The 13,402-nt window shown below is 36.5% G+C and overlaps 3 protein-coding genes and 1 long non-coding RNA gene across 4 annotated transcripts; 3 read left to right on the top strand and 1 right to left on the bottom strand.

Moving 5' to 3' along the window:
- The first annotated feature begins 3,364 nt into the window (after positions 1-3,364).
- On the top strand, positions 3,365-7,029 carry ATPsynbeta (ATP synthase, beta subunit). The gene is made up of 6 exons (XM_043424365.1): positions 3,365-3,525; positions 4,419-4,895; positions 5,320-5,663; positions 5,904-6,129; positions 6,215-6,444; positions 6,538-7,029. Exons 1-6 carry the CDS (start codon positions 3,417-3,419, stop codon positions 6,709-6,711), a joined length of 1,560 nt encoding a protein of 519 aa, XP_043280300.1. The 5' UTR covers positions 3,365-3,416; the 3' UTR covers positions 6,712-7,029.
- Positions 7,030-7,289: 260 nt separating this feature from the next.
- On the bottom strand, positions 7,290-9,418 carry Nse4 (Non-SMC element 4). Its single transcript, XM_043424368.1, has 7 exons — positions 9,260-9,418; positions 8,984-9,184; positions 8,812-8,901; positions 8,407-8,537; positions 8,218-8,332; positions 7,658-8,064; positions 7,290-7,557 (listed from the first exon to the last, which is right to left on the bottom strand). The coding sequence occupies exons 2-7, from the start codon at positions 9,141-9,143 to the stop codon at positions 7,507-7,509; spliced, it is 954 nt and encodes a 317-aa protein (XP_043280303.1). The 5' UTR covers positions 9,144-9,184; positions 9,260-9,418; the 3' UTR covers positions 7,290-7,506.
- Positions 8,002-8,774, top strand: LOC122413783 (uncharacterized). The gene is made up of 2 exons (XR_006261617.1): positions 8,002-8,143; positions 8,341-8,774. It is a non-coding gene; the product is annotated as an uncharacterized lncRNA (long non-coding RNA).
- Positions 9,419-10,485: 1,067 nt separating the features above from the next.
- Svip (small VCP interacting protein) lies at positions 10,486-13,174 on the top strand. Its single transcript, XM_043424372.1, has 3 exons — positions 10,486-10,813; positions 11,470-11,637; positions 11,816-13,174. Exons 1-3 carry the CDS (start codon positions 10,748-10,750, stop codon positions 11,828-11,830), a joined length of 249 nt encoding a protein of 82 aa, XP_043280307.1. The 5' UTR covers positions 10,486-10,747; the 3' UTR covers positions 11,831-13,174.
- The last annotated feature ends 228 nt before the right edge of the window (positions 13,175-13,402 follow it).

Here is a 13,402-nt window from a genome sequence, read left to right on the forward strand (position 1 = left end):
AAACACTCTTTGAGGGTACTGCCAGCGGTACTTTTCTCGAGAATTTCTTGAAGTAAAAGACGTCGGTAATGACGTTCGAATGTCTCGAGCACGCCTTGATCCATTGGTTACCCAATGGAGGTTACATTTGGTGAAAAAAATTTGACGATGATCTGTTCACTTCTGAGTATCGATTCGTTTGGGTGTGATGGAGCGTTGTCGAGTAACAGAATCGCTTTTCTGGAAAGACCATTTATTTTAAAAAAAAACTCTCAACCATAGGAACGAATTGTTCGAAAAACCATTTTTGAAAAAGATCGCGGCTCATCCAAGCACTCTTTTGATGTGCGTAGTACACCGGCAAAGCCTCGCGTTTAATATGTTTAATCGCTCTGGGTTTAGCCGATTTCCCGATACACATTAGCGGAAGTTTCGGATGCGTTAGTGCATGCTAAAATGCTAACTCTTTCTTTACTCTTCTTGTACCCTGGAGCCATCGCTTCTTCTCGAAGGAAAAATGGGTCCAATGGCAAAAAATTTGGAATTTTTAATCGAAAGTGAGATTGGATCGGGGCTGCGTTCTCCTCCTTGCAGTGTTTGGTTTCTCATTTTCTTTCAATATTTTTCAGGTGACGCGATGCAGTGATTTCGTAAAATTTTGATCAGTGCGGATGATGTTTATTCTTAAAACTAATTTTCAAATCAACTGGCACATGAAAAGGTACAATTCATATTTTGAGACGGGTGATTACTATGTGAGTAGCGTTTTGCCAAATGGAGGTAAACGCGAACATTCACAATTTTAAGGAGTTTCGGTACAGGCGATACAATGTTGCCATGCTAATCCATGCTAAAAAAATTCAAAAATTCAAAAAGTTCAGAATTTTATAAAATTTGGTGAACATATTCTTTAGTGCCAAATTTGACTATACAAATTTTTTAAGATTTTTCTTCTACACAGTTATCGAGTAATTGATCACTAAAGTTCACGTGTATAAGCATAGCGTTTCCATATATATAGGTATACATTCCGGGCATAAGAAATCTGCTTTAATGCGTAATTACTCGATAACTAAGTAGAAGAAAATTTTGAAAAAATTTGTGTTTTTGCACTTGATGTTGAAGAACATTATCACCAAATTTGATCAATTTCTTAACATTTAGACTTTTGTACCGAAACTCCTTAATAACTTTCTTCTTCCAAAATTTCATTATAAAAAAAAGGGGCAAAGTGGGCATAAAAATTTTTCCTCGCAACGAAGTGCCCACTTTGCCCCGTTTTCATTTTTTTTTTCAAAAATTCAAATTTCTTCCAATTTGATTGTACATGTGTGAAAATTAGTTTAAATTGTCATTTGAGCATTTTTTTTCTGGGAGCAGGTGCCCACTTTGCCTTATAATGTTTTTTTTTTTTTTTTAAGGATATGGAAAATAAGCATGGGGATTCAGTTTTTGGACACAACAGTAGACGAAAGACCATATGTAAACCGATATATGTAGCTTAATCGCTTATGGTGCCCACTTTGCCCCACATTCCCTTATATCTTTATTACGATTAAGACAATCGTCTCGATTTTTTTCCTAGACTCCATTGTTATTGTGGACGTTTTTCATAAACTTCGTAAGAAGCGTTCATTCGTTATATGGAAAGGTAAACGATTTTTTACGCACAGTCCCTATAGTCCTGTGTATTTTTTTTTTCATATTCTTAAGAATTTTCATATTTCTTAAGAAAATTGTTTCGCCCATGAAGTAGCTTATTAAAGACACATGTAATTTTTATTCTAGAACTGATAAGCATACATCTCGATGACTTACGAATTAAAATTTTCAGTAATATAATTCTTGCAAATACGCAAATACGAATTTTCAAAAGCACTTGAATTTTTCATCACTTATTAACACTGACGAATGACTGACAGCTGTTTCTGCAGAGACGCTTTTCTATGCTGACAATAGATCTTGTTGTAAGTCTTCTATGTAATATCGCGAAATAGTAAAGAATTGATCGCCGAGTAATGAGAAATTGATATAAAAAAAAATATACAGGACAGTTGAGAGAAGGAAAAATCAAAGAAAAAAAATTATTTTAAGGTGGTTCCTCCACGAGACAGTCAAATTAGGAAATTATTTAAATTTGGCATACGTATTGTTTAACATATGAACAACACCTCTATAAAATTTTAACAAGTTTCACCATCCCGAACCCGAGATATATGTGATTGAAGTTGACTCAATTAACACGTAACATATGGACCATGCATAAGCAAACGGCACATTATTAATTCTGCCGCTAGTACTAAAATTAGGAAGTTTATAAAAAACGAGGAGGAGCTAGAGCAGGATATCACAGATATTGTGAAAAAAAATCAAGGTGATTGACCATCTAGTTTGACAGATATAGCCTCGGGAAGTACGAAGGTTTAGACTGCATACGATATATTTTGCAAGCGAACAAGCGAATGTCGTCTGTATAGACAACCTTTTCTGTATGTTGAAGCGTAACCTGGATAGTTCCGTCAAAAAATTTACTCACGATGTCGGATGAAAAATACTTTTAGAATAAATTTTACGAAAGCAAATGATATTTGTACTATATCTGCTGGCACCGAGTACGTATATAGGGTCTTTACAAAGTTATTGATTACGATCCGAACGAATTATCAAGCCTTTTAATATGCTGACAGTACATAACTTTTGGTTGGGGCTGTCGCAGAGGATCAACCTTAAAAACAAAAGAACTGGTTCGAAAAGCATTTTGTGGGGTTTTCTGTATGTGATAAAGTTCTATTTTTTAAAAATTTCATGATAAAAATCGTGTATACAATGTATAGATAAGAAAAGATTCGAAAAACAAATTTCTTTTTTCCAAAGGTATTCCTTTCACGAACCCGAACTCTCTATAAAAAATTGATTTTAATTTACAATAAAAATGGCAGAAGCAGAAGCTTTTCCCATATTTCTACTTCCATTTTCCAACTTCTATCGTTAATATTTTTTTTCAACATTCGATAACCCTTTATTTTTAGCATCGCTATGGATTCCTTACATTTTTTTCTATCCGAGACAGTTTGTATCAGGAATTTAGAAATATTCAGTGTATGAATTATTTAATAGAAATGTCGTGATGATAAGCTCCCGTATAAATTCAGGTTCGTGAAAGGAATACCTTAAAGCGAAGTTCAATTCGTTGCATTAAAGTGCGCTGTTCAAATATTAGCGCCAAATGGCAGAACTATGCGTTGAGCCATCGCTGAAGACGATCAATGACTTGTGTGGTAGACGCAACTGCGCAAGAGCGTGAAAACGAGGACTCTGCGCATCAGGAGTATGAAAGAAGAAAATTGCGCTACTGTAGTGGTACGGGTTACGGAACGCACTGTCTGCTCCGGGGTCAGTCGAGTATATTCCGGTCGCCTTACCTCACTTGACCGGCCATGATGTTGAGCGCCGTATCGAAGGCTGCCGCTGGGGCCCTAAGGGCCGTCAAACCAACGATTTTACAAAACGAGGTCGCCAAAATATCGGGTGCTCTCTCCGTCAACAGTGAGTATCGTATTTTTTAGTTAATCAAGTGAATAATACCCGATGTATGAGTCTCTAAAGAAAAAGGTGAATTCGCGTAGTGCCTGTGTGTGTGGTGGAGTACGTCGCCGAGAGGATTTTCTAATTTCAAACAAGCCTTTCGACATCTGCAAATATCAACCGAGTCTCCGAGCTTCGCTTTCATATTTATTTCCCTGATCATTTTCCCATTCATACCCACTTATGAATATTACTTTCAAGATCATTACTACGGTTATATAACCCTTGTATTATTCGACCGGACGATTGGAGGCCCCGTCGTCTCGTGCCAACATGGCCGCTTTTCAATTAAAGAAGGACCACTTCGAAACTTTTTAACCAATTTCCCAACGCCATGACTATTTCATACTGTCATTTCGACTCCAATTTTTATCAATGACAGTTCCCAGTACAAATGATTATGCTTTCATATCTTCCCGATTATTAAAATATGTTGAAAAAAAAAAATACTTTATGTGCTCTTCTAGTTTGCCATCGCGACAACGATCGATAGAACAGCGCTACTCTTCCACACTTACACACGGACCCGGCCCCGAAATTTTTCTGTTAAAAACATTCTGATAACTTAGGGTGACATCGAAACTTCACGAATTTAAAATCATTTTATTGAGAACATGGGGGGCATTCATTTTTTGTAAATCTTCGAGATATCGCCGTGTCTTTATCACTATATTCGTCTGCCTCTCTCTCCCTCTCATACGCCTTATGTAACTTCCTATGCTGGCGAGCTTTAGACATTACCTAATGGTTTGCTATTTTTCTTTGTTGAGTGTTGCCAAAATGGGCACACAGTCAAATTCAATGGTGGAAAACGATGTAAGAGAAAGGGAAAAAGATTTTTGTAATCTTTCCAGGCCGAGATTATGCGAAAGCTGCAACAGCCCCAAAAACTGGTACAGCCCAAGGTAAGGTCGTGGCTGTCATCGGTGCCGTTGTGGATGTACAATTCGACGATGCATTGCCACCAATCCTCAATGCCCTGGAGGTACAGAACCGCACGCCCCGTCTTGTCCTCGAAGTCGCTCAACACTTGGGTGAAAACACAGTACGTACCATTGCCATGGATGGTACTGAGGGTATAGTTCGTGGACAACAAGTGCTCGATTCAGGATACCCCATAAGGATCCCCGTCGGCGATGCGACTCTTGGACGCATTATCAATGTTATCGGCGAACCAATCGACGAACGTGGTCCAGTCCAAACTGACAAACTTGCTGCCATCCACGCAGATGCTCCTGAATTCGTTGACATGTCTGTAGAACAGGAGATTCTTGCTACTGGAATCAAGGTTGTCGATCTGTTGGCACCCTATGCCAAGGGAGGAAAGATCGGCAAGTATACATTTTTGAAAATTTATATATAGATTGTCAAGTTTGCATTTTTTTAAAATTGAAACTGGGAATCTAAAATATATCAAACAGTCAAATGTAAGTTGACATAGAGGATCGGATCCAGAACTGTCAAACACTGCTTTTTGAATGATTTCTTACAAACGTTCCACGCGTCCTTTCATCGCACATGTTACCAAAGAAAAAAATGCACGAAACTCATGGTGCTAATAATAGAAGAGAATTTCTATCAAAAGCTTTTGAAGGAAGTTCTAATTTTTGACTAAATTATTCTGCTGGATTATTGCTGGTTTTACAAACGATTCGACATTACACGAAATAAAAAAAAACTCGTATCGCTCCATTATAAAAATGTATTCTTCATTTTACGAAAAATTCTAATTTCGTCTTCTCCACATCCATCCAGGTCTGTTCGGTGGTGCTGGTGTCGGAAAAACTGTATTGATCATGGAGCTGATCAACAACGTTGCCAAAGCTCATGGTGGTTATTCCGTATTCGCCGGTGTCGGTGAACGTACCCGTGAGGGTAACGATCTCTATCACGAGATGATTGAAACCGGTGTCATTTCGCTGAAAGACAAAAGCTCCAAGGTAGCACTTGTATACGGACAGATGAACGAACCACCCGGCGCGCGTGCCCGTGTCGCTTTGACTGGACTCACCGTTGCCGAATACTTCCGTGATGAGGAAGGACAGGATGTGCTTCTTTTCATCGACAACATCTTCAGATTCACCCAAGCTGGTTCGGAGGTAAGCGATGCTTGAGTAATATTGATATTTTTTTCATAATTTGGAAACAAGGTCGGGCCGTTAGGAATCTCTATCATGGTCTATTGAAAATACGCAAATACAAAATACGGAAATGAGCAAAATCTTAAGTAAATATAGAGCACCCTGGATTACTATAGAATCGGTCAGAATAATATTTTGTGACAATTCATAAGTTTCAAAAATCAGAACTAAATTTGATTGACTCTTCTGGTTGAATAGGTATCCGCCCTGCTGGGTCGTATCCCATCGGCCGTAGGTTATCAGCCGACTTTGGCTACCGACATGGGTACCATGCAGGAACGTATTACAACAACGAAAAAGGGTTCCATCACTTCGGTACAGGCTATTTACGTGCCCGCTGACGATCTTACCGATCCTGCTCCTGCCACAACTTTCGCTCACTTGGACGCCACCACTGTCTTGTCTCGTGCCATTGCCGAGCTTGGTAATTCGAATTACTATATCTATATTACATTAGAATAATAACAGTCTCGAATCAATAACATAGGAAATTTTCTCAAACTACAAAGGTATCTACCCCGCGGTGGACCCTCTCGATTCGACGTCTCGTATCATGGACCCGAACATCGTCGGTGCTGAGCATTACAACATTGCTCGTCGTGTCCAGAAAATCCTCCAGGACTACAAGTCCCTTCAGGACATTATCGCTATCCTGGGTATGGATGAATTATCTGAGGAAGACAAAGTCACCGTAGCACGTGCCCGTAAGATTCAGAGGTTCCTCTCTCAGCCATTCCAGGTGAATTTATAGCCTACTTCCATTTTCTTTTTGTTGACACTTGATGAAACGTTTAATTAACGCCTTTTTTCTTTGCTTCGAATGAACTTGAAGGTCGCTGAGGTATTCACGGGTCATCCTGGAAAACTCGTGCCTCTGTCCGAGACGATCAAGGGTTTCCAAAAGATTTTGGCGGGAGAACTCGATCACTTGCCCGAAGTAGCTTTCTACATGGTCGGACCGATCGAGGAAGTCGTAGCGAAAGCCGAGACGCTCGCTAAATCATAAGAAGCTGATTATTCAAAAACGGGACATGCCATCATTGTAACATCGTCGCCCTTCCTTATCGTCACGCCCGTATCTCTTGAATTAACTTCGCGCCTTGTCTTCAGGTAGCAAACTGAACATGCCTCGGTGTACGCCCATTTACACATCAATGGAGTCAACAGTATGCGCGAATGAAAATATCTACAGTCAACATTGAATAAATAAATAAATGAAAATACGAAAACTCGCTGCCATCCCGAGGATTGGAGGAAAGAGATCTTCTGACCCATGGAAATTAGACGAGTGTAGTTCGCGTTAATAAAACTCGGAACGTTGGAAGATTGTCGTTACCTCCTTCCTCTGGAACCTTTTCATTTGTAATCGAGAAAAGGGAAGTAAACACGTTGGCTGCGGCGGTGGCTGTACCGAATCCTTCGGGGTCGATACTCGATCTTTGTATAAACGCGTTAAAAAAGAAAACAAACGAGTCGTAATACATTGTTATCATTGCATACGTAATGTACACGTTTAAAACCGTGCTCTACATTAGTAACACGTAAAAAAAAAGAAAAAATTCAATAAAAAAAGAAGAAAAATCATAATCTTTCTCTTTAGTCTTTATTGCTTAGAGTACAAAAATACTAAGACTTATTTATCACAAACTGGAATTCAATTTCATACAAATATTATTTCATATTTTTATTTACGATTCGAGAATAGGTTTGAGTAACCTGTTTTCCCATTGACAGTCGTAATGAACACATACAAAACATTCTTTGATATCAATCATTCACAGAAAAACTGTGTCCGATACCGTTACGTAAAGTCGATCATTGCATGTTCGATCCGATATATTTTGAGCAGGGTCTGAAACCGGTTAAAGATCATCATGGTTATCAAAGAATACAAACTGAAAAAAAAAACCAAAACATTGGAAGCATTGTTGATTCAACGAAAGAATACTCACTTCCCACTGTTTGTAACTCAGCGAAAGAACGTTTTGAATGTTGAACGTTTTATTCTTTTTAGCAGCAGTTCTCATTTCTTTGGAACAACGCATTATAACTGGATTTCCACTTTCATCAGCTGCGATTTTAATGATTCTGTCACGAACGAGAAATGCAACGTGCAGCATATTTTCAATTGTTTTTCCATAATCAGGATCTAATACGAGATGGAAAAATTCAATGGGTTTGCCTGTCTCTTGAATGTAGTTCAATGTCATAAGCTTAAACTTTTCTAAGGTTTCCTCGAGTCTGTCGTCTGTTTTCTCAACATTGATAATTGCTTCAGGTCTACTCGTAGGTGCCAGTGAATCTCGATTTTTAGACCGACGTTTCACCACGACTTTCTTCTCAAGAGGAATTAGACATCCTGTAATAAAAAAATTAGAGGCTTGTCGAACTTTCCAAAAGATTTGAAAAGGAGCATTCCTATAACGATCTCCGAAAAGGTTCACTTTTCATTAACATCTCAAAATAAAAGAACTTTTCGTTTGTATAATTGGAACGTAATTTATGAACATACCTGAGAGTGCTGAGAAATTGGGAGTCCGTCGAAACCAATTTGTGACTTCGAGTGCAAAAAGAGACCAATTAGGCTTCTCTAATGACGAATCTGGCAACTTGAAGACGTACTTTTTCTGTGCAGATCAATATGGTTTCAGTAATCAGTAGCAACGGAAAATAATATTCAGCAGAACTGAGCTCAACTTACTAATTTGTCTACAAAATCCCACAAATCGTATGGGTCGAGTTCTTTCGTAAGTACAGTGGAAGCTTTTCGCAGTACATGTGAAGAAGTTGTGATAATTTGAGAATCCATCAGAACCTCATCTTGACAGCTTACTTTTCATGCAACAATACAAAACTTCTAATTAACGTGAATAATGAATATTTCATGCAATTCAATGATATCAAATACAAAATTCTCAGGAACGATTGCAACATTGTAATTTTCTTATGAGATTTTTACCCTTTTTCTTAACTTTTTCTCTACAAGAAAAGCTTTAGACAACAAAGAAGCTTTGTTATCTCCTGACAATGTGAACTTCAACATTATGGAAATAAAAATAAATATTCTTATATACTTCATAAATAAAATTCGAAAGTGGGTGCAAACCTTTATCATCAACAGGCACTTCGAAATTAATGACGTCTATCTCTTGGCCAATTTCATCCAATGTTATCATTGAGCCCCGACAGTATTCCCCTGGAATATTCCACAAATCGTTATAAAATGTCGATCGTTAGAATCATTAGCACGAGATTAAAATAATGGAAAATGATCTTACTTAAAGAATGAGTCCTTGTCAAGTAAGTCCGTAAAAGCTCTTTTCGCTCTATAGGGGAATTCATAAGTCCTGAAGATTGAACGCTATTCATCGATGCAGAATCAGAATTAACGTCGTTAAACATGATGTTTCGTTCCTCGTTTTCTTTATCACTAGGCATTATTTTTGTATGTTATCCGATAAATCGGATAGGCGTACGATCTAAAAATTGACGCAATTGAAAATGGCTGCTTTTCACATTTTTTCATTAGTCCACTCAGTACCTTCAGTACTTACGGTTTTCTAGTATCAAAAAGATCGATTAGCGCTTTTAACAATATCGGTATAAACAAATAGGTTATAACATGAACGGATCCACAGGATTCACACAAATCTCACGGTGCTGACTGAACTGCCACAGCCGAAACCGCCGAAACTCGGAAGAAAAATACTAGAAAACTACCGCCATAAACGACGACTGCATCATTAGTCAACACAACAACCCACGTGCGTTAAGATGATGGATCAGTCGGTAATCACAACCGTGAGTGCGAGAGAGATAGCTGCAAATTTTGAAAAGGAAATTTTTCCACATCGTTCGTCTGATCGAAAAAATAAAAATGTCATCGGATTTTTGCGATCGTGCTGCGTACGATGACATTTTTGTTATTTTAATCGGACGAACGATGTATAAGAGTTTCAATTCCAAAAATTCGAGGTGTGATTACCGACTGATCCATCATCTTAAACACGATAGGTCTGTTCGCGCCGCTGACTAAACTTTCTGCACTTTCGCGAGTTACGATATCACTATATATATAGAAAGTGCAGAAAGTTCAGCCAGCGCGAACAGACCTAATTTTAGAAAGGATAGCAGTGCTTTTCATCGCGTCTGAAAAATTTCGCGCTAATTACCCGGTAATAATTGGAGAAAAGCTATTTAATTTATTACAGCATGTATAATAGATATAATACTACAATCCAACTGTATGATTCTTAACATGTCAATGCATACGAATGATTTCAACATTATTAGCAACTGCAAAAAGAAATATAAAGCCCTGCGCCAATTTATCTCTAGGTTAGAAATTTCATTTATTGTTTCGGCTATAATTCCATCTGTCCTTTGTGGTCATTTCCGATGATTTCAAAATTTTATTATTACATATTCAAGACGCGGTTGATGATATTTCAACAGAATTAATGAAATGAAGACGAGCGAAATTAAAGCGACGAAAAATTCTCTTTGTCGTGCACAGAGTGGACATAAATTTTGATGCTTACTGATTAAATCGTGAATTGTGAATTTGTTCGTGTAATAAATTTTAATTTGAATAATTAGATAAAAAAATTATTTTTATTGTCATTCCGTGTAAATCTGTTCTCTGATTGTGATATATCACATAACCACAATATTTAATGACAATTTTGTCATATAACCATGCAGCATAATAAGGTTTGATTTGATTCCGTCGGTAACAAAAAGTGAGTGTATAACATGTATACGTGTGTCGTCACTTATGAGAGTATGAGTGGATGATGTGCTGCTGCTGGCTGCATCACACACGTCATATTTATATCTATTAATTACAAAAGATAAGAGTGTATGTGCTATCAGAGCACAGTGTATCACCTGTAACAGTCTGAATCAGAAGGATTACGACGATTATTTATTTTGACGTGTTTGACGTTTTCTAAAAAATAAGTTCCCAACTCTGAATATATCGTGTTAACAAACCATTTGACGTTTCGGGAGGCTTATTCCTCGTCAAATTCCATATCAAAATGGGTAATTTGTGCGCGTCCTGCTGCAAAGAATCCTCATCATATGAAGACCTCACCCCCGATCCAGTAAGACGTAGTTTATAGAGGTTATGCATGATTTATTGTCAAATCTTGCCCATTTCTCTACTCGTCGGATCATTATTGAACGAATGAACACACGTATATCTACATGCTAGAAAATGTTGACTTCCATCAAAGTATTTCTTCACAGTGTAGTACATTTAAAAAAATGTTTAATTCGTTGTTTCTTTTCTGCTGTCAATTGTCAATGGGATATTGACTCCGTCGTATACATTTCTATTCGGATATCACAAATTCATTGAGTTTTTCTAGGAAGCAGACAAATTCATGTTGTTTGATAAATCACAAATATTTTGTATATAAAAAAATATCAAACATTGTGTAGAATCATTCCATTGCAATGGAGGAAAAAATTTTTAAAATCCTTCTTATACTGCTTAAATTCGAGATATCTCTGTAACTAATTAAGATTTCGTTTGTCATAAATTCAACTAGATATTTTTAAAATATGATACGTAGAAGACGAAAAAAACAACATTTATCAAATGTCATCTGTTTTTAAATATGCTTACGCAGAACTACCTATTCAGTTTTTTAATTAAAGCAATGAAGAAAAAGTACAAGATCAATTTTTTTGTGTCATTTTGTATACTATATCAAATATATATGAATCAAAAACTCATTATGATTTTCACGGTTAGGAAACTCGGAGGCGTCAGCAAACAGAAGCTGCTGAGAAGCGACTGGCTGAGCAAGAACAACGTGGAATAGGAAATGTTAATGCTGTTAAAAGGCAACAACAGCTGGCTGCAGAACGTGAGAAACGTGAACAAGAAGCTGGCAATATAGACCCACAAACGGCCATGAAGGTAATATTTTTTATGAAATTTTCATCCATCAGCTTTCAATAAAATGCACTCTTTATCATGTTAATTTTACCATTGTAATTTCACATACTTTTCCAAAATTTTGTCTTGTCTCAAACTTATAAAATCGGACTATTCGATTAAATTGACACTCGCTGAAAAATATCTTGATGTATTCCAGTGGCAAGTCAATTAAACCAGCTCGGTTCAATATGAGACAACAATACATCACGATCGTATGTAACATCAACTAACTTGTAGGATTGTGGTAAGGTAATGAACAAATCAAGTATTCTAATCGGTCAGGCCTGTTCTGTGGACAAATGAAACATCAATCAAAGATGAAATAAGCGTAAAATGTGAGTTGGTCAAGTGCAAGTCGACAGAAGGGGAAAAAACAATGCTATAACGAAAAAGAAAGCTGACTCAACGGATCTCTAGGCTTTAACTACAAAAAGCTTCCAGAGATCCATGAGAACAAATTCTAATATGGCACCAGTTTGTGTATGAGTATTAACTGAGGGCGATGCAAAATATCGCTTTTATATCTTCATTCGCACTTAATTGTAATTTTAATCTTGCGAAAATACTATTTGTTACATGTGTATCATTATTTATTATATATATATATATATAGATATATCGATTAAAGGAAATACGTAAAAAATGACGTATTTATATGTATATACTACGCATATACAGAGAATTGTGCGCGATATCACTATCATTTTAAGTGATCGTTATAGCAAGGATTTTCGCTTTGAAAATTTTTGTTGTTCAAAAACGAAAGAAGGAGAGAGCTATTGGTGTAACGCGTGTCCTTGCATTTATATATTACGACTTATTTGCCATAGATTTCTTATATGAACATTATTCACAGCGTTATTCATGTTTTTCTCCAATTTTTTCATTAATTAAACATAACTGTTGTGTTAAAACATAACTGTTACTAGTTGCTTCTAACAAAACAAATTATATCACACGTACTTTCTTTTAATCATTTAAATCTGTATCTCGAAGCTGTTTATCGAACAACTGCACTCTCAATATTATTTTTCTAAGTTACGAAATCATTTAATCCGTCCCTTTTCTTGTTGTTATTTTGAGTGTGTGTATTCAACACACATTTTTCAACGATTATCACCAATAATATTACGAAAATTCAATTAAAATACAATCAATCAGCAATATTCAAAATTTATTTTTTTCTAAAGCAAAAACGTCATAAAAAAAATGCAAAGGAGAAAAATTCAGAAACCAGTTCACGTCTCGTACGACTTGTGTGGATCTACAGTCAAGGGAGATTTTTAAATTTCTATTACACTGTTAACTCTGAAGGCTGAAAAGAAGTTGATAGAAAACAAAGTTACATAAAATACTGAATTTGCTACCAATGATGCGCGATAGCTCAGAGCTATTTCTATACCACGTCGATCAATCGAGTCTAATTGATGGAGAATCCCTTCACAATATGACTTTATATTTAAACTGATGTGATATTGTTTATATTAATTGAAAAATACACTGGTTTCGAAAAAGATTTGAGAAGATTATACCTACGTTTCCTCTTCATTCCTTTTTTTTTCAAATCAAAATATTCTAGTTAATGAAAAATACCGATAGCAAATATTTTAATTTATAAATTCTTTTATATATTTCGATTTTTTTCTCATTCTCATCAATAGACTTAACGTTTATTTTTTTTCATCAGATTCATCAACGTCAGATTGGTCTGACAAATACACGCATCATGAGACTATAGACAAAA

The sequence above is a fragment of the Venturia canescens genome, chromosome 7, assembly GCF_019457755.1.
Source record: "Venturia canescens isolate UGA chromosome 7, ASM1945775v1, whole genome shotgun sequence".
Classification (NCBI taxonomy): Eukaryota; Metazoa; Arthropoda; class Insecta; order Hymenoptera; family Ichneumonidae; genus Venturia; species Venturia canescens.